General features: G+C 51.2%; 6 protein-coding genes across 6 annotated transcripts; 1 reads left to right on the top strand and 5 right to left on the bottom strand.

Annotated features, from left to right (window-relative positions):
- Nucleotides 1-106: 106 nt before the first annotated feature.
- Nucleotides 107-970, bottom strand: BKA67DRAFT_654659 (uncharacterized protein; the record flags this gene model as incomplete). Its single annotated transcript, XM_046106596.1, has 2 exons — nt 107-363; nt 490-970. The coding sequence occupies 2 exons, from the start codon at nt 968-970 to the stop codon at nt 107-109; spliced, it is 738 nt and encodes a 245-aa protein (XP_045960549.1).
- A 447-nt stretch (nt 971-1417) lies between these two features.
- BKA67DRAFT_590441 (ribosomal protein L3-domain-containing protein) lies at nt 1418-2902 on the bottom strand (the record flags this gene model as incomplete). The annotated part of the gene is made up of 4 exons (XM_046104590.1): nt 1418-1673; nt 1731-2404; nt 2459-2615; nt 2811-2902. The coding sequence occupies 4 exons, from the start codon at nt 2900-2902 to the stop codon at nt 1418-1420; spliced, it is 1179 nt and encodes a 392-aa protein (XP_045960548.1).
- A 750-nt stretch (nt 2903-3652) lies between these two features.
- BKA67DRAFT_531591 (uncharacterized protein) lies at nt 3653-6569 on the bottom strand (the record flags this gene model as incomplete). The annotated part of the gene is made up of 5 exons (XM_046099403.1): nt 3653-5623; nt 5682-5774; nt 5826-6088; nt 6150-6353; nt 6416-6569. The coding sequence occupies 5 exons, from the start codon at nt 6567-6569 to the stop codon at nt 3653-3655; spliced, it is 2685 nt and encodes an 894-aa protein (XP_045960547.1).
- A 6003-nt stretch (nt 6570-12572) lies between these two features.
- On the bottom strand, nt 12573-14433 carry BKA67DRAFT_551569 (eukaryotic integral membrane protein-domain-containing protein). The gene is made up of 2 exons (XM_046101754.1): nt 13760-14433; nt 12573-13681 (listed from the first exon to the last, which is right to left on the bottom strand). The coding sequence occupies exons 1-2, from the start codon at nt 14134-14136 to the stop codon at nt 12967-12969; spliced, it is 1092 nt and encodes a 363-aa protein (XP_045960546.1). The 5' UTR covers nt 14137-14433; the 3' UTR covers nt 12573-12966.
- A 2036-nt stretch (nt 14434-16469) lies between these two features.
- Nucleotides 16470-18831, top strand: BKA67DRAFT_531589 (WD40-repeat-containing domain protein; the record flags this gene model as incomplete). The annotated part of the gene is made up of 5 exons (XM_046099402.1): nt 16470-16516; nt 16618-16634; nt 16742-16935; nt 17106-18749; nt 18808-18831. The coding sequence occupies 5 exons, from the start codon at nt 16470-16472 to the stop codon at nt 18829-18831; spliced, it is 1926 nt and encodes a 641-aa protein (XP_045960545.1).
- A 2147-nt stretch (nt 18832-20978) lies between these two features.
- Nucleotides 20979-22653, bottom strand: BKA67DRAFT_531588 (pyridoxal phosphate-dependent transferase; the record flags this gene model as incomplete). Its single annotated transcript, XM_046099401.1, has 2 exons — nt 20979-22300; nt 22557-22653. The coding sequence occupies 2 exons, from the start codon at nt 22651-22653 to the stop codon at nt 20979-20981; spliced, it is 1419 nt and encodes a 472-aa protein (XP_045960544.1).
- Between the last annotated feature and the right edge of the window lie 638 nt (nt 22654-23291).

Raw genomic sequence — 23291 nt, 5'->3', positions numbered from 1 at the left:
AATTTCATTCACACATCAGCACTACTGACTCGGAAAGGCGTGGCCCTGGTCGGCCTGCGCTTTACCCGACCGGCGCATGGGGAGAAGATGACTCCTTCTCACCACATCAGCTCTCTACAGCCAGAGCCTTGACGCCCACTAACTTTGCATCCTTGCCTTTCCCTTCAGTCGTGACTACCCAATATTCTACTCTCGTGCTGTCCTTTGCTATTCTATACACCCTGACGTCGTTGCCTTTGCCCGCCTGTCGGACCGCGTCGAGCAATTCTGCGTACTGTCCTTGGGAATCCCAATCCGCGGGGTCTTGGATTTCGACTTCTGCGCTCGAAGGGTTGGGGTGCGATATCAGATTGGCGAACTCCTCTATATTACACACGCATTGCATTAGCATTTGAATTGGCAGGGAAACGTCCCGGTCACTCCCGTTCTAAGTGGTATCGTGTGACAGACGAGTGTGAGCATGCATGCGACGCGGCGGAGCAAACGTACCTTCGTCAGGAAGACCTTTGCCATCTTCATCCCACTTCAGACAGACGGGCGTAAAAGGCTCGTCGGCATCGCTGGTGTAGAAAGCGTCTTTGACAGCACTCTTTAGGACAGCGGGCACCTGCACGCCGGAGTCCAGGGCCTTGAACTCCTGCTTTCCGCTGCTGGCAGATTTGGCATGGCCCGCACTGGGATCCTGGTTCGCCTTGTCCAAGAAAGACATGTAGTCCTCGTCGGAAGCCATTCCGAGCTGCGTAGTTGTGGTGAACGGTTTTCGACTCACGTCGCTCAGTCGAGTGTGCGGTGGGTGTAGGAAGATTGGAAACCCTCGTGCTGTCTTGGCGGCTGTGATTTCGCGACGCAAAACGATGTGCTGAATGCGAAGAGGTTCGTCCGTGCTGTGGTAGGCGGCTTTGCAGAGACGAGGCACCAGTGAGGAAGTTACTGCTCTGGATCGAGGACTTGGAAAGCTTGCTTTGAGCATTGAGGCTGGTGGTGTAAGTCCGCTGAGGAGAGCTCGAAAGTGGGCTGCCTGTCAACTATTATGACGCAACTTTGTGCCCGAAGCAGCTTGCTGCAATTTGGCACTGGCGCTGGCGCATGCACTTATCCATGAGGCGGGAGGACGGCCGAGGACACACGTTTAATGTCACATTTTCTGAATCAAACGTCTAATTCGGCTGCGAGATCGAATTCGTGCCAGATCAGAATTCGCAAGGATTACTTTTCACACTTTTGGACAAATTATACATGTTTGGGGAATCTCAAGGTTCTTTGTTCATCATGCGGCTTTTCTCATTAGCTGCGTTAGATATCTCAAATACCAATTTTCAGACCACCGCACCCTTTTTGCAGTAGCCGTGAAGGAACCCCAGGAACTCCGATGCAAGTGACACGTCAAGGATTAAGGAAATGCAAGCACAGATGCACTTTACGAGCTCTGAACCAGATCCTTCTTGAGAGTACCCTGGTACTGCTTCTTCTCCGCCGGGGTCTGGAAAGCACCGTGTCCGAACTCGGACGAGGTGTCGATCCACTTGAGCTCGACCTTCTCCAGAGCCTTTCTTGAGGTGTGCACGAACATGGACTTGCGGAGAGTCATGACACGCTTCTTGGTACCAGGAATGGAACCCTTGACCATGACGAAGTCGTTGGCGACCTCACCATATCTGACAAAGCCACCCAGACTACAAGGGAAATTGTTAGCGATCAGGTTTCGGCTTCAAGGCTACGGGGGTACATACGGAGTGATGGTCTTCTTGGTGACGTCCTGCTCAGTGGAAGCGTTGGACTCGTCATCAGCCTTGCCGACACGGTAAACCTTGTGGTTGACCGAGGTACGGTGGTGATAACCCATTTGACCAGCGCGGGCAACAGTCCACTGGACGTGGGAAGGATGCCATGCACCGATACAAGCAACCTTACGGAGACCCTTGTGGGTCTTACGTGGGAGCTTCTTGGTACCCCAACGGGCGGTGACACCACTGTAACCGTGACCCTTGGTGACGGCGATGACATCGATCATCTCGTCCTGCTCGAAGATGCTGCTGATCTCGATGGGCTTCTCGAAGAGGCCGTGGCCGAACTCAACCTTGTCGGCAACGGAGCCACCGTTGACCTGGATCTCCATGAGGTGGGCCTTCTTCTGCTTGAGAGGAGTCTTGCGGATCTGGGTGTGGGCGAGGACACGGACGACGGTGCAGTACTTCTTCATGCGCTCGAGCTCACGGGCAATGGAGTTGCCCTTGTTCTCGGAGTGCTTCTTGGCGTACTTGGTGAAAGCCTTCTTCTTGGACTTGTACCAGTTCTTGTAGAAGCGACGCTTGAGCTCGTCGGACAAGTGCTCAGCCCAGATGGTGGTAAGGGATCGGAGACCACGGGGAGTCTCGATGTAACCAACCAGACCAACAGCGATCATCTATAATGGATGTTAGCCATAGGCACAAAGCCAAGCGGGCTGCGCTGTTCGTACCGGAGGGGTATCAATAATTGTGACGGCCTCAACAACCTCCTTCTTGTGTGACTTGGCACCGGGACGGTCGAGGTCGCGGACGATGGTGGTCATGCCAGCCTTGTAACCCATGGCGGCCGTCAAATGGACGGGCTTCTTGGGGTTGTCCTTGGGGAAGCTATACGACGCATGAAAAAATTAGCCAGTGTCCACATCGAGAACAGAATATGTTGTATTGGCGATGCCGAAAGTGACGTTAAGCATCCAGCGAGGCGCCTGTGATTCTCCATCCTCAACTGCGCCCCGAACATGACACCCAATTGATGCTCGTCGTTGACGATAAAATCTCAACATGTCGATTGCTTGGACTTACGACTTGACCTTGCCTCTGTGACGGGCGGCACGCTTCCTGGGCAAGAAAGCCAGGGAGCCGTGGCGGGGAGCCTCGAACTTTCTGTGCGACATCGTGATTGATCCTATGGGTTAGTATCAATCCTGTTGACAAGATGTTGGTTGAGAGGAATATTCCTTTGAGACGAACTTCGCAAAAGTCAAGGTCTGAAAAATTCCGAGTGGAGAGGGGACGTAAATTTTGGTGCGGGCTCTAAAACTGCGGGTCTAGGTGACCTGCCCAAGATTAGCCGGGCAAGAGCGAGCCACAACCCTTGACGCTTGGACCATCGCTGCTGTTGCCGTCACTGCAGAGTCATCGCTCGAGCAGACCGACCAAAAATGACCCACGCCTCCTCTGACACCACACACGTGACACAACACAAAGCTCTCTCTAGTACTACATGGAGAATATTTCAGTGAATACCCACCCCAAGCAAGTCAAGGTGCAAATGTATATATCTTTTTATTTGTTTAATAAATACTGTTGAGAAAACAAACTATTGAGACGATGCACGCCTTTCAAGAGTCACGTTTGTTAACTAGAAGGATACTAGTTGCATACCCAAACATACAATGTACATTTTCTCGATCCATATCGCATGCTTCAATCAGGACTATCTTATGGTAGACGGCGCCAACGGCCATGTAATATTACTTGGGTCCATTTTGTAAACCAGTGGTGGTCATCATGTACATCTGAAACTATGAACTGACAGAGAAAATTTGGGTATGAAGTAAGTGTAATCGACAACTGTGCTCCTCCACGAAGCTCGGTACCGTTAAGCATATCTCGTGCCACTCATTATTGCGGCTTGTATTCCCCTACACTGCTCCCTCGGTCTTAGGGGCAGGTCCCATCAATCCATTTACTCCTGCATTGGCTGGTGTGGAGGTCTTCAGCTCCCCCGAGGCAGACGCTGGCCCAGAGCTAGGACCGCCGACAACCACTTTCTTTTCCTCTTCTCCGCTGTCGTCGTAATCTTCATCAACATCCATTTTGCGAGCGGCTCTCTCAGGCTCGTTCGGTTGCTGCGGTGTAGGCGTAGGAGGGGGAGGAAGCTCGATTCTCGAACGGTCGTCTTGCTGATACTCCTTGGGCGGTTGAGCGGGACTGGTGCCGTTTGAATGCGACGGTCCGTTATGCACGATGCCTTGCATAGGCTGAGGGCCTTGCTGCATTGGTGGCAAGTGAGCTGGAGGCATTGGGTGCGAAGGCTGGTGGTGGGCAGCCTCAGAGGGGTGATAGCTTTCGTTGGCGCGGCGCTGCTCTTCCGCACGTCGTATTTCCTCGGCATGGCGCTGATCTTCAGCGCGGCGTTGCTCGTCCAATCGCCGCTGCTCTTCGAAACGATGCTGCTCTGGAGATGTCCGGCGATATGGCTCAGGACCGCCGCGGAGTGGCGTTGAAGGCCGGCGATGGCGCATGTCATGGATGAGAGCACGGTTTTCGTCAGATGCAGGCTTCTTGATTGCTGGCTCATCCTCCCATTCCCGCATGCGCTTAGGTCCCACTGAAGGTGGGCGATCATCTCCGCGGTGCATGGGGCCGTCGGGACCCATTGGACCCTTGAGAGGCGGTGGGACGTTGTTGTCCATGCTGCTAGGTCCGCCCTCCTGGTGACGGGCATGGGGTGGCGGCTGATACTGGGGATATGCCGACTTGGGGGAAGGCATGCGGTTGTCATGCATGGGAGGGCGCGACTCAGAACGAGGTGATCCTCCTCGATAAGGCATAAGGTGAGGTGGAGGAGCGGCACCATTTGGAGGTCCGTTGGGCGGTCCATTGGCTTGAGACATGCCTGCGGTAGGAGCAGGAGTGTAGTTGGGGTTGCTGACCCGAGCAGGTGGTCCCTGGGATGATGGCGGTGGTGGCTGGCTCTGGCCTGGAGGAGGACCGTAGTGAGGTGGTCCAGGCGAAGGGCCTCTACGGATGGGAGCGGGACCCGGAGGCGGGCCTTGACGGCTTGCATCACCGTAAGGTCTCATCTGCTGAGGCTCTTGGCGGGGACTGGGCTGCCGAGGCATAGGAGGGGCAGGACCTCTGAATGGTTCTCTTTGGTCATATGGGTTGGGAGGCTGAGGTGGGTTGACATCCCTAATGCTGCCCCATCCGTTTGGGCCACCAGGACCAACAGGAGGTCGGCCGGGCTGTTGTTGCTGAGGCGTAGCAGATGCCCCCGTCCATTGAGGTGCTTGAGGTCCCTGAGCGCCGTAACTCTGTGGGTGTACATCAGTTGGCACTGGTGCAGGGCCCGAAGGAAGATGACCGCTCGATTGACCCTGGCGCAGAAGCTGCAGCCGGGCCTTGATATGTGGGTTTTGAGGGTCGAGTTCCGCGGCTCTTTGGTAAGCATCCAGAGCATCGCTGATCTGGTTGTTGCAACTCTCATAAAGAGTGCCCAAGTCATACCAAACCTCACTGATGTAGGGGTTCAGTCTGATGGCACGAGAGTATGCGTCGAGCGCATCCCTGTACTGATTGATTTGATAGTACAGTACACCGATCGAGCACCAGAAAGTTGGGTTGCGGCCATCGCGGTACACAGCTTGCTGGTACGCTTCATATGCCTTAGGGTACTTCTGCTGCGACATGTAGCACCGGCCAAGTAGATACCAGCTCTGCGCATCGTTGTTATCGGCGCCGACTGATTTCTCCAGGTATTCGATTGCTCGCTCTTGGCTTGAGAAGCTGCTGCTTTGTTGGTGGTGGAGCCAACCCAATTGCTGCAATACCTTTGCATGGTTGGGATCTCTCTCCAGGACTCTGCTGTAGGCAGCTTTGGCACTGTCATACTGGAAGAATATGTCAGCATCACCCGTGGAACGCAAAAGAAACGTCGGGGCTACTTACGTCTTTCTGTTGTTCGTGAACGTGGCCAATCTGAAACCAGATGTCCTCCTCCGTCAAAGGCGGGGGCGGAGATGTGACAATGTAGTTGAAGCACTGTTCGTGTTAGCCTGAGCGCGACCAAATTCGCAGGCGAGTTTAACTAACCTCAAGACTTTGACCATACTTGGCTTGCTGCTTGTATATTATGCCGAGTCTGAAATAGATCTCATTGGCCTTCTCAAAGTCTGGCTGCATTTGCATAACTTGCGAGAAAGCCTCCTCGGCATGCTCCAGTGACCCGTAGCGATCATACAAGATACCAATGCCGTACCATAGCTTGGGCTCTTTGGGATTTTGGAGGTTCACCAGCGCTGATTGGTATGCAGCATATGCTTGTTGCAAATCATCCATCATCAAATAGCAATGACCTAAGCGCGGCAATTAGTGAACAGGACTTTAGAGATTTACCTAGCGGGCGGTTTAACGTACCAAGGCTTCCCCAAACTTCACCATTCCGTTCGTCAATTTTGAGGATGGCTTGGAGAAACTCGACCGCTTTGTGAAATTCCTCTCGAGTACGAAGAATTAGGCTGATCGCATTCATGGCTGGAATCGATTGTGGGTTCGCCCGGAGAGCATGTTCGTATGCATTCATCGCGTCGTCGAGGCTGCCCAAGAGCTCCGAAAAGCTACCTAAAGGGGCAATTTAGCACAATTCTACAAAAAGAGCAAGCTCGCGAATACTAAGAACATACCAATTTGCATCCATAGAAGCTCGTTGACAGAATTGATCTGACGCGATGGGGCGGCGGCCTGTTGTGGGTAAGGCATCGCGCCAGGATGCGGCGGTCCCTGAGGACCATGTTGCAATTGCATAGGCATTTGAGGTGAGGGATGGTGGTTGGCCATTTTCGCCTGCTTAATCTACTACAAAACTTGTACACGGGGAAGCTCTACAACATCTAGTGTTGCGACGGTATACTCAATGAAGCCACTTGTCGAGCCTTGGCGCAGTGCACGACGCGGCTACTATGTTGGTGTACCAAGCGCAGGCTTGACGTCGCAAAATACGAACAAGTAGTAGTCCAAGAATAAAGATTGAGAAAAGAAGGTCGCAATGTTGCGCGGAATCTTGGCAGTATAGTTTGATGCCTTACAGAACCCGATATATCGCAACGGGAATAAGCCCAAGCAAAGTCGCGACGAAAAAGCGACCAGCTGTGACGTGACGGTGAAATAGACTTGTGGCGAAAAAGAGTATGTATCTCAAAACCCAAAGGGACGACGGGAAATTGTAAGGTCGTCGCAATATGTTTTGGATGACAACCAAAGTTGAGAGCAAATCTGGCCTTCACCTCGAATTGGAGTACGATGCGTGGGAAAGGAGGAGATAGTGAGAGGGAGGGACGAACGGGTTCGACGAGGGAATTCGGAGGACAGAATTGAATTCTCCTCTCTCATCTACCCTTACCCACGGCCCACGACAAGAGAGAACAAGCTGGGCCTTGGCGAGGACGTACTTGTGCATAAGTAGGTTGCAGTATCCACCACAGAACCTCCTGAAAGTAGCTGCTCGTAGCGGCAAAGTATTTCGCTAGATGCGCTAAGGCGCCGCTTCGAGTGGGTATGCGGGGCTGGACCATGCCCCTACATAGTACAAACCCACATAAGATGGCAGATTCCCAGATGCAATCAATTGGATAGGATCAGGCCTTGTAATATTACTGGGGCCTTGGGGACCAGGACCCAATGGCTTGTCACATCCTTCCATCACCTGCGGCAGCAACACCAGCAGTAGGAGAGTCGCAGGTGTCGGCAAACACTCGGTGCTCTTGACCGAATGATTGTCACCGAATTGATCCATCTGCTTCCTCAAGGCGAATACAGCGGAAGAGGTCGAATTGTCACCTTTTCTGAAGCATCTTTGTTTGCCATGCACAAGATCAGACAAGCAACCCCAACGTTGCCCCCATGCCATCACTCCCGGAACCACGATACACAGCATAATAGGACGAGGCGCATATCCACGAAATCATTACATCCCACCACCTGTCGTCCAGGTTAGAGTTGCAGCTTACAATCAAGAGAACGAGAAATTCATATTTGATACCAACGGCTGGCCAAATCCACTCGTATTGCCATAAATTGGACCAGACCAACCCATTCCTTGGAAGCTTTCGGCTCCTCTAAGGTTTATCGCCAAGCTGGCGCCAGAACGGTTGACTTCAGTGCCTCAAGATATATACCACTTGAACTGCATCGATTCGAGATTCTGGTTACGTTACCGTGTTACCAAGAAACACAAATAACGGCAAGCAGAGAAAAGACTGGTCCGTGTGAAACTGGAAGATGGAGTCGAGGGTACTTCTGACTACTTCTGTCAACCTCCCGAGACATACTCCGAATTTGGTCGCGGCTTGTGGCAACCCACAGCGGCGGCAACGTGAGGTAAGGAAGTTCCGGTCCTCACCCCAGAACCATCGTTTGTTTGGTAAGCCTCCGGGGAGCCCTGCGAGCCACTCCCTGCTCAAGCATGACACACTGTCTACGGTATCCGTCAGCCTAGCCCGCGTCCATCGACAAGTCCAGGGGCCCTAGCCAAGCCGACGCCATTTAAATTGAGGCACGCTTATCTTGCTCGGAGCATTTGTCCTAATCAACAACGCCATGAGGCCGACCGATTTACTCGTACACTGACCACCCATTACCAAATGCAGTTACATCCACCCCCCAGCCTTCTCAATTAGGCGAGGTCGCAATTGATTAAGGTGTACGCTGCACTTTGAAACCTTCATATATCCGCCATCTGGCATGACTTGTGGGCTTTATTTTATTACTGGATCTCATGGGGCACTGGTTCCTGCAGAGAACATAACCACGGCAGCATTGTCATTGTCAAAACTTGACCGTAAAGTGTTTTGGCACTTCTGGTATCGTGCTGACAGGATCGTAGCGTGCATCTTGGCGCGCAAGACCACTGCCACATTGGAATCTAGCCTCACATGCGAGCACATAATTGGCATGAGCATTAGCCGTGGGCAACCCGGAACATGACCTTAACTATTCAAAAGCAGGGCGACAGAGCACTGCTACGCAAGTGGTGAATGCAAGCTTAGGTTAGTGTTGAGCACATAGCATTGGGGGCTCGGCGTAAACGTGCATATTTGCCTGCTGGATCGTCCACCTTTTCTGGGCAATTTGCGCAGTGCGCACAACCATTGCTCTCGCGAAATGGCTGTGGTGCCTTGTGGACCTGTCGTATCAGATGAGCCGCGCTTGCCGGGTCGTTCTTTGCATCCTGTAGATCCTCCCGTGGCTAGTGAGGAACATCTCACGCAACGAAGCGCTGGGGATCTTTCGTTCGGCTTTAGGGCGTCCCATAGCTCTGATTGAAACATCAGTCCAACATTGCTACGTTCGTGGTCGCCTCGAACTCAGAACCCATGTTTCGACGTTGAGTACTCGGTGAAATATCTTTAGATTTCCATCAACGAGACCTTCGATGTATATGCATCCACGACTGGTCTTCTTTTACAACAGCCTGTTTGCTTAACTACACGATTCAATATTATTATATGAAGCTCGACCTCAATTTGAATGATCTCACCTTCACAACCCTCGACATTGCTTCATGCGACAAACGATCTAGGTTATGTTTTTGTGCGCTGCACAGCGACTGTACTATTTTCACAAACTTTAAATAAAATTCCAAAAACCAATTTTCAGGCAAAGTGCATTATGCCTTTTGTAGCACTAAATTGCTTCATTGCTAGTCCAAATTATGGCGTACTACCACGTGCTGGCTAGATCCCGCAAGCCACTTGGGGCTGGCATGAGGCAGAGCATCGTCATGGTACTTGAGACGCGGAAGGAAACGCTCTGCAAAATGTCTCTGTCAGATCTGTACTGGGGTGTGGCTATGGATAGCCACAGAACTTAACCATTCTTGTCAACATTCATAAGGATCTATAATATGCCGATGTTGACCTTTTTCAGCCGATAGAGCAATACAATGACTCGTCATATTGGTGAAGGAGTCTTAGTAGTCAGGCAACGGTCTCTCAGCCACCTTGAAGCGAAAGCAAGCCTCGAATTCCCACGAATTGTATAGCGGTACCCTCTTATGTAATGCAAAGGCCAGGTCCGGGAGGCCGAACAATAAGCAGCCTCTCGGGCCACGGCGTCACTCGTACTAAAATAGATTGGCATCCCACCATCTGGATTGTCGCAGCTTTTAAAAACATACAGTACTCGACCTAGGGTTTGAAGTTTCGAATGCTACCCATCCATGAGTCGATAAATGTATGCATCAGCGGTTAGCTCACACATCCCACTCAACAAGCCCCGACAGGCATCGGTAGGTAGCTTGGGGCATTTGACGGAAGCATTCCCGCAAAGTCAAGTCGCTTCCTCACAGGGGCGGGGGGGGTCCCTCAACAGTAAGGAAGCCCACTAGACAAGGGGTGGGAAGAATGGTAAACAACCACATAAACTAGTTCGGTTATGCACGTAGTTGGTGGTCTGCGTTTTACGCTATGCGTGCCAGCGAGGAAGTTCTGGAGAAAGTATGGAGCCCTTTACCGTGTGCCATCTTCGGCCCATAAGGACGAGTTGGGAAACCCCAAGGCCAAGGGCGTGACACCACCCACACGTCCTACAGAAAGACGCCGACTATACAAAAAATAATAAAAAAGGTTTTTGGGTTTCTTTCTTTTCTGTGCTGCACTGCGCGCATATTACAGACCGTTGGTGCATCGCTAGATGGAACCATCAAACCAACACATTTTCGGACAAGTCATAAAATGAGGGTTCGGCAGCGTTTAGCTCTAATAAGCTCTCCACACCACCATACAAGCCCTTTAGATTGAGAGATCCCACACACCCACTGCCACCCAAGATTGATAGACACAGAAACCCTGCCACTGTTATTTATTGTCCTACCTGCATCATTGCTTTGCTTTCCCTGCGGGCAGTCAGTGGGGGGGCCCCCCTGTTAGCTCCCAAGGCCTCGATTCATGTGACCCGAGGTCTTCTGCAACCCGGCTGGGGCCGTTGAGATCATTATGCGTGTTTTATCCCCGGTGAAGAGAAAATGAGAAACACGGTGAGACCTTCGAAATAAACCGAGTTACTATGCGGGCCCGAACGACCGTGCAAACCCAGGGGGAGGATGGCGATGTCTTTCTTCAGGGCAAGCCACAAGGGCCACAAGGGCCACAAGGCGCGCGCATTAGTGACCCAGATGCGATCCCGTGTCAGATGAGCTGGCCATCCCCTATTTCCGCCAGAGGGCTGATCTCACGAATCAGTTGCTCTACCGAACTGTTCTTGGCACGACTTGGGGGAGGAGGAGTGGATACCCGCCACACGAGACAAGAAGACGGCGAGAGGCTACAGAATATGCCAACCATGACATCAGGAATTCTGTTATAGCCATGATTAAAAAGAAGTACAGCAAAGAAGTCCTCATGCCTGGCCGTATATACAGACAAACCTATAGTTTCTCGCCAAGAGAACGATTTTTGCCGAAGTGATCTGCCTGGGCAGGTAGATAGATACACCAATAGTACTCTGCATACAATTGCATACGGCAATCGCACCTTGTCTTCGCTAAACAAACGAGGGAACAGTGGTTGAAACAAGCCATCTTATTTTAGGCAGGCCTGCAGCGTAGCCATGTGTGTGGTGCAAGTGCGTGAGGCGTCGGGGTGGATGACATTTTTCATCACAAGCGCTGGACATGTACCATAGTAGAGAAAATACCAACGCGCAGGGGTCTTGTAGATCGGATCGTGTTGTCTTTCTGGGAAATGGAGAGCGAATTGCTACATACTTAGGACCAGACCAATAACAGACATGATAAGAGAGTGCATTGGGGAATAGAGGGCGTGGGTATTATAAAAACAGCCATACACCCCCCCTCCCTCCAGATTTTTACTTGTGGCCCGCTTCCCGAGATGGTGGTTGGGGCACCTATCATCGATCAGGCCGAGACACCACTCCATGGGGTAGGGATTAGTGACAATGGGCCACAAACGTCGGGCTTTTATAGAAATCAGGGGTATGATTTGCCATGGGACAATGACGCTGACAGCGCTTGCTTTCTTCCGTGCCATTCGTTTCAAGCTATGAGTGTTACACTTGTGCGTAGCTGTTAATGTATGCAGCCATTCCTGTCGTGCTCCCATGCGGTATGACCGGAATATGTGAGGGATAACAATGACAAAAAACTGTCTGCCGCCTTGTTGGGGGAGGAAGGTTGTTAACATGCAAGCCACAGCAGATACAGAGATATAATTACCGCCGGGCAAATTTGCCTACTTACCTCGTGCGCTGCTACTGCGGGCATGCATATAAGCCTTTCCAGCCTCTTGGATATATTAACGTTCGGGAGGCGCCAGTGTTTCGCATCGACTCAACATGTGCCGTGTGCTAATCGGCCCTCCAGCAGTGTTCATGTCAAAGTCTGGTGAGTGACTCAGAACAAGCTGAACAACCAATCTACTCTCAACGAGGTTCAAATGGGCATGTTACTTTCCAGACCAACTGCGGCAACTCACATGCGAGTCCTCGCTTTCCTCCTGTCTGTATGAACTTAGTCACCACATCATGACATATCGCTGCACGTGCTTCATCGAGGAAAGTGAAAGCGGAATGAAGAGGCCTTGTAGTGCCGCCATGTCTCACTTGGAAATATTGTCAAAGGGGGCCCATACCTTATCGACGAGCGGCGACAGCGTTCAGGCAAGCGATCCAAATAAACATGAGGCCAACAAAGGTGATTTCCCAAGGCCACTAACAATGTGCCCCAAGTTTGTCTTCATGCTGTATCTTACCAGCGATTTGTCCTTGACGATCCAATTGGATACAGTCCATACTCTTTCTTCACCCATAGCACGTTTCGCTAGCAATAGACCGCAACAACAATTTACTCCGCTAATCTAGACTTTTATACTTGTTGAGAATGCGTTAAACACCATAATGACACCACAAAGCCAGCCCAATTGACACTTGAGATTGTCATTCAGTCATCGAGAATTCTTCTATACAGAGTTTATCGTCCAAACCTGCTGACCCAAAGACGAAGTGGTTTAAATCATAATCGCCTCGTGTTCCCTACCAATATAGCCTCGCGAAACCATTCAACATTCCGCCCTGGTCCTGAACTTCCTGCGCTAAAGACATTTGAATCGCTAATAAACGTCCCTCGTTGGCGAACATAGGAAAGAAGTGTACCTCTAACTGTACTCCTTGCTCAAATGCTGATAATATGGTACAAGACAAAAGTGTTTGCCAGACACAATATTCAAGCTCCATCTTTCTCGTGATGATCTTGATCTGGGACGTAATTTGTTTCTCCAAGCATAGCCGCTGGTTCTGAGGTCATGGCAGTCTGAGTGCTAGCCAGAGGTTGGGTTGACACCGTGGGTCCAGCCGTATGACTTGGTGGTTGTGAATGACTCCGCGGAGTACTGGTTGCCGCATGCAACCTCTGGTCCAATGCCTTCAGTGCGAGCGCCCTACGCCTCTCAGCTTCTGCCCGAACACCACCTGATCCTCCTCTTGATGAAAAGTTGTTTGCTTGCGTAGCAGAGATATCTGCCTGTGAGAACGGCGTGCAGACCTTGATAGCTACCAGTGCATTGAAGATCTGGTCCGAAACAACTTCCACAGGCGGTCGCATAGGCCCAGGGAAGAATCTGGCGAATGCAAACGTCTCGCTAGCATCGCCTCGCAGGGCAGTCGGCTGCGAAGAGTCGAGATCCGGAAACACGGCCTTGAAGAAGCGCAGATATGTCCAGCTCGTCAAGAGTCCGAATATAGCAAGAAGTAGATGTGCTATGGTGAATATCGGGGTCAACCAGAGCACCGTCACCACTCCAAGATGTACCAGAGGAAATCTAGGCACGCGCATGGACAAGATGCCTCGGAACAAGGTGACGGTATGAGCTGGTACCAACTGGCTAAAGGCAACCAGAAAGGAGATTTGTAAGGGAACGGTACCGGAGATTGTCGTTAACCTGTCAAGAAAAGCGCAAAATTAGGAACAAGATCAATAAATCCGAAGACCACACAGAGTGTATTAGAGGACAACGTACGTCCATCGCTCATTCCTCGTCAAAGTAAACATGATAATCAGGAACAAGAAGCTCAGCGCATTGGGTATCAAGGATACCACCAAGAGGAATTTTGCGAATTCCCTGGAGGACCATGCTCTTTCGAGGTACCGGCCGCCTTGAAAGATGGTCAAGCCAGCAAGTCCTAGTGTAAATATGTTGTTCTCGACTAACGTCGTCGTCACAAAGACCCAAGGGTAGAAGAGCGACAGTTGGGGAACCAGCGTGAGCCATTCCACCACAATCTCCGAGTTGGCGGACCATTGTCGATAGCGTACAGCTGCGCTCAGAACAGACTGCAATAGTAGAACTATGAGTAACACTCGAGTGACTGGCGGGATGTTTATTCGAGGAGGCATGACGACGTGTGCTTGGCGGCTGATGAGCTCAGCTCTACGGATTAGATGCTCTTACGTAGCTTGGGAGGAATTCGGGAGCCTTTGATGGCAGAATAGACTGGACAGTTCGCGCATATGCAAGGTCAAGGGCGGTAATGGACCCAACCCCGAGTTGTAGCAAATGTGGCTGCGTCAGGCGCAAATTAGAGCTTGGATGCATTCTGGACTGGCACCAGCCACACGCAGCCACTTGACAGGCATTCTCATCAACCTCACGATCAATAGTTGAGGTACGGTCTCCTGTATTATATAGCAACACAACGCAACTTCATCGTCAATTTGCTCCTTGTTCGGGGTTGAAAGTTCAATCTGGCCCGACTATGTTACAGCTGCAACTGGAGACACATCATTCCATATGGCATCTTCATTGATCAAATCAAGCGAGAACGTCATTGGGAAGAGGGTGAAGCGCTAAGCCCTCTCAAGGTTGTACGATCACCTGCTACGAATCTGTCCGCCGATCATGCTGGCATGTTCTCTTTTGTCAAAAGGAAAAGTGCGGGACAACTTCCGTGCCTGGCAAGGCCCCCTTCACCCACCATGTTGGCGCAGAAGTGTCTTCTGGAACCCGAGACCCAACCCTGCTTGTCAAGCGATGCAACACCGATATTCCCACGGTCAATTTAAACGAGCTGGTATCGCAAAGAGCAAAGCCAGATCCGCAATAATTATTTTAGAGAAACAATTCGCACAATAACGTTCTACATTGGCCAGGCATTTAGTGTAGCGCCGAGCCCATCCCCGATGTGTAAACAGCGGTTGAGAACTTGGATCTGGACTCAACTGCAGCCCAGGACAAGCGCAGGTAGGCAGGCTTACCTACTTTTATGCTTGATCCAATCTCTTTGCCGAAGTGGCACAAGTTTAAAGAGCCCGATGGACCCCAGACGGATTCTTGTGGAGCTAGCTGCTAGACATGCCGCCAAGGCTAGACAGGCCGCGAGCAAGGGCCCTGACGAACTTCTCAATCATCTGTGCCCAGTCCCAAGCAACCAGCTCAATGTTCCAGCAAAAATTCAAACGAACCCCACGGTCCACGGAGTAACGGAGTGACCACAAGAAGCCCTCTAGACTAGTGCACGCCTCCTCTCAAACCGAGTCGTCGCAGACGGGCAGCGGTTGGGAAATCTTGTACATGAGTCGATATCTGTCGGCTGTCATTCGTCTCAGCGTTCCTTTACCTTGTTCACAATGTTGGCGGTCTATGTATGCTGGCAACGGCTGAAGCGAACTCCCACCCCAAATAAGGCACCACGCCGGAGGTGAGAATCTCAATGCTGAAACCGATTATGGATGCATGGGACACATCGGCAATATCTTGACTAGGCGGATACCTCGTTGTCACGCTTCGCATTATGTAGAATAATTTCCAGACATCAAGACATCAAGACTGCTCAGACTCGACTGCATCGCCTAAGACTCGATGCGATGTAACAACAACAATAAGAATAACAATTCCTTCAAGTTCACAAAAGAAAATGACGACGCTGCACCTCCATTCGCAAAGTTACGCTTGTTCTGTGGATGGAAGGGGTACATGGCAGTCACTAGCTAGAATGTACCGCTAGCGAACGTGGTCTGCAAATGTTACCCTGGAAGGATCAATCGTGTCACTTAGCCCAGACCCAGGTGCCGAAGCTTCAAATCGGTCGGGGAAACATCCCATAGAGAGACGCACATTCGGAGGCTCAAGGAACAGATTGTGCGCAGATATTGTTCGCGCCGTTGGTAGCATCGAGCAGCACACACACACGATTGGGATGTTCCGGATGAAGCGCAGAATCCTTCTCCCTGTTCTCTCGTCGAGACGGCCTGGGCTGTAAGGTTTTTAGTTGAAAAATCTCTAGATCGAAACAAGCCGCGGCGCCGAAGAAGCTCTGCTGCTAGGAGCGGCGAGCAGTTGGTAGTGTGCTGGGCGGCGTCGCCTCACTCGACGGACCCCAGTCATGTCGAATTGTCTTCAATGCTGGATGCCAGATGCCCATTAATGAAGTGCAGCGAGTGGAGTGTCGTCTCGCGGGTACTCTGCTGTCTGCTGCGACCATGTACCGTTTTTAATGGGCTGCGCTAGACTCTTTCCAGAGTCACCACGGCCAAGCACCTTGATCGACGTCCACGGGCCTTAAACTTTCCTCCCTCATTCATGTATTCCTCCTGTTTTCAACATCCTCAATCACGACGCTAACACTCGAACATTATCCCATAGCTGCTCTTGCGCGGCCCTGACCTCTGAGCGGACAAGTTCTGGTGTTCATTCTGTCATTCTGAGCCGTGGTCCGACGCGGAAGGCCACAATGAAGGAGTACCTCGACTCTGACCGAGTCAATTTTCTAATTTGGAGGTACGTTTTCACCTTGTCTCCGGGCACGCTGCAATGGCCTTGACAACGCCCATGTTATGCCCACATACCGCAAGACACAAATTTATTGACGTCCAACTTAGATATCTCCTAGAAGGCAGTACGTGAGCCCAAATGCAGCAGCCATCTTCCGGCAGTGTCCAGCGTAGATCTGTGCAGGTGCACATGCTGTGGATTACCGTGAACCGAACTAACCTGAGTTTGCAGATTATCGAGAGACAGCAGTCAAATTCCAAAAAGAGTGGCACAAGACAGAACCACATCGGCAATTGGAATTTGCGCGTCATGTCAAGAGCCATGCACTCATCAATGTCCTTAACAAAGGACTTCTTTACAACTCGTTAGAGCGAGAATTTCAGACACAGCAGGATCAGCACCACCATCACCACCAGCAACAGCAGGTAAGTTTGTATTCGGCAATCTCTGATCTACCCGCGCGTTGCAGCTAGCGAGATACGGAAGCGGAAATCCTTTGCATCGCAAAATGCGAACATGAGCCGCACAAGTTCAATGAATACACAGCTGCTGCGCGTATCTAAACCAACGGCGGAGCGCTGACAATGTCGTGCAGGTGCCTTCAGAAAATGCAGCGGCAGCGGCAGTGGCCGAAGCAACGCAGGTAGGGGTGTTTGGTCCGTTAGTCGCGCCCCCATCACATCCCGGGCCAGCACTGGAGGAAAAGGAGCACGATCCAGAGGAAGATGCGGAAGGGGAGGTCGAGACGATTGAGGAATTTGAAAATTCACGAAAACGGCAAATTGACAGCAGACCGCAACAACAAGCGCTGGTCAATGGCGGCTCCCCGGCCAAGCGTCCCCGTCTGAGCAATGGCTACGAAAATGGTGTGGATGCAGCCACGGACCCCATGGAACTTGACGGGCAGCACCAGCACCAGAACCAGAATGGCGGCGACAACCACGCCTACCCGTCACCCCTGGAAGGTGAACAGGCGCCAACCCCAACACCGCGAACTGACGGCCCAGAGCAGGGCACGCAGGTCGAAAAGGTCCAGGAACTGGCTACCGAGACCATATTTATCCCCCTCGGCACTGACGATGCCTCGGTCACCTCTCCATTGACCACAGCACCCCGATTCAACGGAGAGAACACGCCTGTTTTGCTGCATTGCCAGTGGAACCCGCAGGACCCAACCATCTTGGCCGCTGGTGGAACCGATGCGCTAGCCCGCGTTTGGACCATCTCGCGTGCAACAACCGCCGACCACAGCCAGGACCCTGCATCCAATCACGTGAATGGCACCGTCCCACCCTTCCGCAGCCTAAAAGAGGACGGCATCAACCCCAAATCCAACGTGACGGCTCTGGCTTGGAGTTGGGATGGCAAAGCCATTGCCATCGCCACCGACTCGGACACGAAAGGTAGAATCAGCGTTTGGGGTGTCCACGGCAGTCTGATACAGCATTTCGAGGTCCCTGAGGCCCCTGTGGTCAAGTTGCGCTGGAGCCCGCAAAACACATCCCTCCTGGCCGTTGCGCCAGAAGGGAACAACGCCCTCATCACGGTCTACCCGGTACAGGCATTCAGCTCCATGTCATGTGTTATACCAGATCACAGTGCCGATCTTGATGTTGCATGGGTAACCGAGCACGACTTCCTGCTCTGTGGCGGACAGCTCTTATTGTCCATGAGGTGTGACCACGCAAATGGCCAGATCGAGGAGACCCGGACCTTTGAAACTCGCGAGACCGACACGTTGACCCAGATTCACTTTGACTGGAGGGCAACCCTCGCTGCTACCTGTGGAGAGAAAGGCTTTGTCGACGTCTGGGACGAGTCTGGGAGGCGGCGCGAGATCAAGGCCCATGACGGACCGGTCACTGCACTTGCGTGGCAGCCACTATCAGCCGCACCATCAGGAGACGAGCGTCTCATTGCGTCCGCAGGCGAGGACGGCGCTATCTTTATCTGGAACGCCTTGTCTGCGGACGGAAAACCGAAATGCTCCATGACTATGGGTGATCCTATTGTTGCCCTATCTTTTACCCCTGATGGAGCTTTTATCGCCGGCGCAACGCACGAAAGGATTTTGATCTGGAAGGTCGGCGATCATAGCATTCCGCGGGCCAGTTGGGAACGCGTGCCCCATCCTGGCTGGCTGAGTCCTCGAATACACTCGGACGCCGATGAGGAAGATGAACATTGCCTTTGTTGGGATGCAAATGGCCAAAGACTTGCCTTTGGTGTAAACAGTCGGGTATGTACAAGACCATTCGCATATCAAGGTGTCCGCCCATGCTAACCATATTCGCCAGCTTGCAATTATCAACTTTCGGTGATGAGGCAATATATCCTATTGTTTATGGGACTTATCTGTTTTTATATCCACGCCGTCGTTTCAATCGACCCGGAGATAGATCAGACGCCGGACTGTGCCATCAGTCATGACACGACGACTCGAAAAATGGAGATCCACACTGCAGGAATCTCACCGACGGTGACCAACCCACTTTATCGATGTATTCAGTCATGTGGCTGCCTCATATTTGCCAAATCACATGCATATCTCAGCACGACAATGACCTTGGTTTGGCCATTCCCTGCTGCAGAGAATTTGGGACACTCTAACGGAAGACAGCATACGTGTCTTGCCAAGTACACAGACTTGATTATTATTATTATTATTATCATCATGGCGATCTTTGGACGGCTCTAAGAGATACGATGAATATGACGGAGGACGGTGGCGCAGTAGTGTTTAGTTCCTTGAATATACCCACGGAGCGGGCTCGGGGACTGTAAAAACTACCTGGCGCAAAAGTACAGCGTCTGGAAATTATTTGGAAGAAAACACCTGTATAAATACCGGGACATACTGTCAAGCGATACAGACACAGACCAATATTGCTGATTAAAATGTTCTGGGTTGCTAAGTCTGCCGGAGCAGTATCATGTTCAATATCAAACACGTCTTGCTAATCCATCATCACATCATTGCTACCCATTGTTGTTGTTGTGTTGTGGTTAAGATAAGTAGCTGTTGCTTGACATATATATTCTATGCTGAATATTGATTCTGTGGGGTTTTTTTTCTGTGCATTGATATCGTGTTTCTTCACATGATCACTCGCTGTAGCTGCGAGGAACTATACATGTTTATATCTGATAACGCGTCGTGATGGCAACGGAACCACATATTTTTATCATTTAGTACACTGGACGTTGCGTCAATCTTGGTTGAATAAATATACACACTTTATTATATCGTCAAACTTCAAACAAATCATCGTACAACATCACCCTATCTCATGCAAGAAAAGGAAGAGAGAAACCCGTTCCTCGGCGATGCTTTCTCCATACACGCTGAGAATAGGAGGCATAACGGGGATGATTCAACGTGTTCCGTGTGTGCTATGTAAACCGCGGTCTCAGGAAATTCGACACGAGGGGATGGGGAGACAAAACGTTCCGTTGCGTGTTCGAGACTTGGTAACCGAGCACGAGTTTTCTGGGACAGATGTAACCCGAAACTGTAAAAGTAGTCGATGTAGAACCATAGGCCGTTTGCAAAAAAAAAAAAAAAAAAAAAAAGTGCCTCCCACAAACCTCCTTTCCCCCTAGTCCAAGTAAGCGACGACATGGGCTCGCGCCGCGGTGGATGAACATAAAAGACGTTGGAGACTTTTCAATTTTTTTCTCTTAATTGGTCTACTAATAGTATATATTTCCTGAGCCATGCATACTCAACGCATGAATATGACGAAGCTTACAAGAAGAAGGCAAAAAAAAAAAACCCCCCTTTTTTAATAAGAAAAAAGGCCACAAGGATCAACAAGAGACCCAATTGACATACACGTACAGACGGCCCCAAGTTTTGACGCATACCTACCTACCAGTACGGGGTACAACAACGAGCGTCCCGCCCCCTCCTCCCCCGATCTCCTCCGGTGGGCCGGGGTACCTCGGTTGAAACGTGATCACCATGTATACCTTCCCTGCATCGTTTCGCGCCGGAGGATGTCTCTGCATTCTGGAATCTATCGGGGGTGTTTTTGTTTCTTCCACTTCATACTCGACTAGTTTTCAAAACACTTCTGTGATCCCTCAGACGCGGCGTTTACATGGGCAGCACGGAAGATTCTACGATGGCCGATTGATTCCTAGTTGGCTTTCACTGATATCACAAGCAATGACTTTCGGAAGTCACAATGAATTTCGATGGATCCTCCAAGTGGAGATTCCGCAATACCATGTGAGATAAGATGGATGACATTTGTAAGTCTCAAGTACCGCTTGTTTATCCTGTCTGCGGAAATGGTATCTAATAATCAATCCAAGGCATTCACGTTGTCTACATCAAGAGTTTCTTAAAAATGACTCCCTACGTTAAGGGCTATGCCCGATGGCAGACCGTGCCCATAGGCTTACTTTGTCGTAGTGGCCCTGTTTAATGGCTTCTTCTGTACCTTTGGGAATGTTAGCGGGCCTAATTCCAAGCAAGGGAGCATGCTGATACGTACTTCTGGACAACTCTTTCGATACCGTCACAGCCGAGCTCCAGGGTCTCCATTCTAGGGCCGTACGAGAATCGGATGAAGTGGTGACAGGGGCTGTCGAACAGATCCCTACGTCTCGAGGGGTTAAGATCGAAGAAGATACCCGGGACCACAATGACCTTCTCTTCCAGGCAGGCCTGGAAAAAGTTCAAGCCATCGGAAATGGGGCCAGGCAGACCCTCGAGGTTAAGCCAGAGATAGAAGGTACTATCTGGCACGTACTTGATGACGAAACCCATGTCGCGAAGACGCTTGATGACATAGTCTCGCTTGTCGCGGAAGTGTCTCTGCAGCGCAATCATCTCCTTCTGGACGAGTGTGGGTTCCAGCATGGGAATGGCAGCCTCTTGGAAAGGGGCGTTGGCTCCACCATCGAGATAGGAACCACAAGAACCGATAGCCTTGATGAACTCCTTGGGTCCAAGAATCCATGCGATACGCCAGCCAGGCAAGCGGAAGCGCTTGGTCAGGCCGTCGATAATCAGAACGTCGTCCTCATCTACGTCTTCCACGTTCTCAGCAGCAGAGATGGTGGTGCCGTCGCAATTGCTCGTGTAGTTGTATCCCGAGTAGAACTCGTCGCTGACGAATGTAGCTCGACCTCTGCATAGATCCTGGATCTCGGCGAGCTCAGGGTTGGCCACGACACGACCAGTTGGGTTCCTGGGGTTCGATGTCAGAATGACCGAGGTTCCTCGGGCAATCTCTCGTGCGATGATGTCTGGGTGGATGTGGTAACCGTCCTCCTCGCTCAGGGGAGTGGGAATGGCTGCGAAGTTCTTGAACAGCGACAGCATCTCATTGTATGCTGTGTAGTCAGGGATGAAGAAGCCGACGTAAGCATTGTTCAACACGGCTGCAATACGGATAAGACCAGCACGGCCACCAGGAACGATGGCAACGTTCTCCCAGGTGTACTTGGAATCCTTGCCCTGACGGTGCATCTCGTTGTACATGTGAGCGACGGCCTCCCGCAGAGGCTTGATGCCGGCGGTAGGACCATACTCTCGAGCGGCCGTTGTCACGTCGATGGTGGCGGGGCGCTGGAAGCAACCCTCGATATCGTCTTCGACCTCAGGGGCACCCTGACCTAGGTTTGCCCATTTCTCGGGCTCTTCGAGGAAGCCATACTCGCTGGCGCGCTCCGTGCACCAGACAACACCGGTGGAGGCTCTGGTGGCATCGAGACCGGCGTGAGGAAGGTGACCTTCATGAGCAGCGCGGAACTGGCGATGAATCTTGGAGGTTGTCTCTATGAGGCGGACGGGTAAGTAAGTGTATTGAACGTCCTATCTAGTGTGCCAAGAACTGTCGTAGTAGTTGTTCCTGTTTAGGAGCCGCCCAATGACCCTCTTTGCCAAGATGTTTGACGGGGATTGGGTGCTACGATATAGAGTTTGTTCAGGCATATTGTGTACATTTGCGTCTCGGAAAAATCCCATGCAGATAAAAGCAACGTAGGCAAACGGAAAGGGTGGAGTCTAGGTATAAAGGAAGAGAAAACATACCTTGGGTACCAGGGTTATCACCTATGCTGAAGCGACGCGAAACACGGGGTACACCCGTGTTGCGGTTCATAGAGAACTTTCTGCTGTTGAATGACATGGTGGCGGTCGGTGGTGTTGCGATCTTTGCTGCCCAAAGTGTCTTGTTCAAAAGAGCTGGGCTCGAAATATTTAGATTCAAGGCACAGTCTGGACTTTGAGGTAGGTTAGTCTAAGGTTGGAAAGAAACCCCGCATATACCTCTGAAGAAACTCCCAAGGGGAAAATCAACTCTTCAAGAGGCTAGCAAAGGGTCAGGGAACGAGAGAAAGAAAAGCGCAATTCTCTCCGGGGCCTCTTCCTGAATCGTCACCGATTCATTTTCGGTACGAAGTGGGGGTGTCGGTGTGTGTCGTGCAATTCAATGCAAAATCTTGGAATGTTTCCGTGCCACTACCGGGACCGCAAGTAACCTAGAGCATGGTCAGTACATACCGCAGGCGTGCTCCAGGCCTTAACTGTAGAGTTGGCGCATCCCCGCTCCCCTATTTTGAGCATGTTTTCTGCACTTGTATAATAACAATCTATTGCCTGGTTGCTCAAACCCACTGTAATGGATAATACGGGATATGAACAACAAGCCGCCTCAGCCCAGCACGTAGGTGACATGGTATTATGAAAGACAGAAGTTTATTGACAACTCGTCGAATAGGATAAGTAATTGTGGCACTCAAAACACTATGGAGTGCCTTGTGTTTT

Source organism: Truncatella angustata (genome assembly GCF_020726525.1).
Source record: "Truncatella angustata strain MPI-SDFR-AT-0073 chromosome Unknown BKA67scaffold_2, whole genome shotgun sequence".
Classification (NCBI taxonomy): Eukaryota; Fungi; Ascomycota; class Sordariomycetes; order Amphisphaeriales; family Sporocadaceae; genus Truncatella; species Truncatella angustata.
This window is presented reverse-complemented; position numbering and strand designations above follow the sequence as displayed.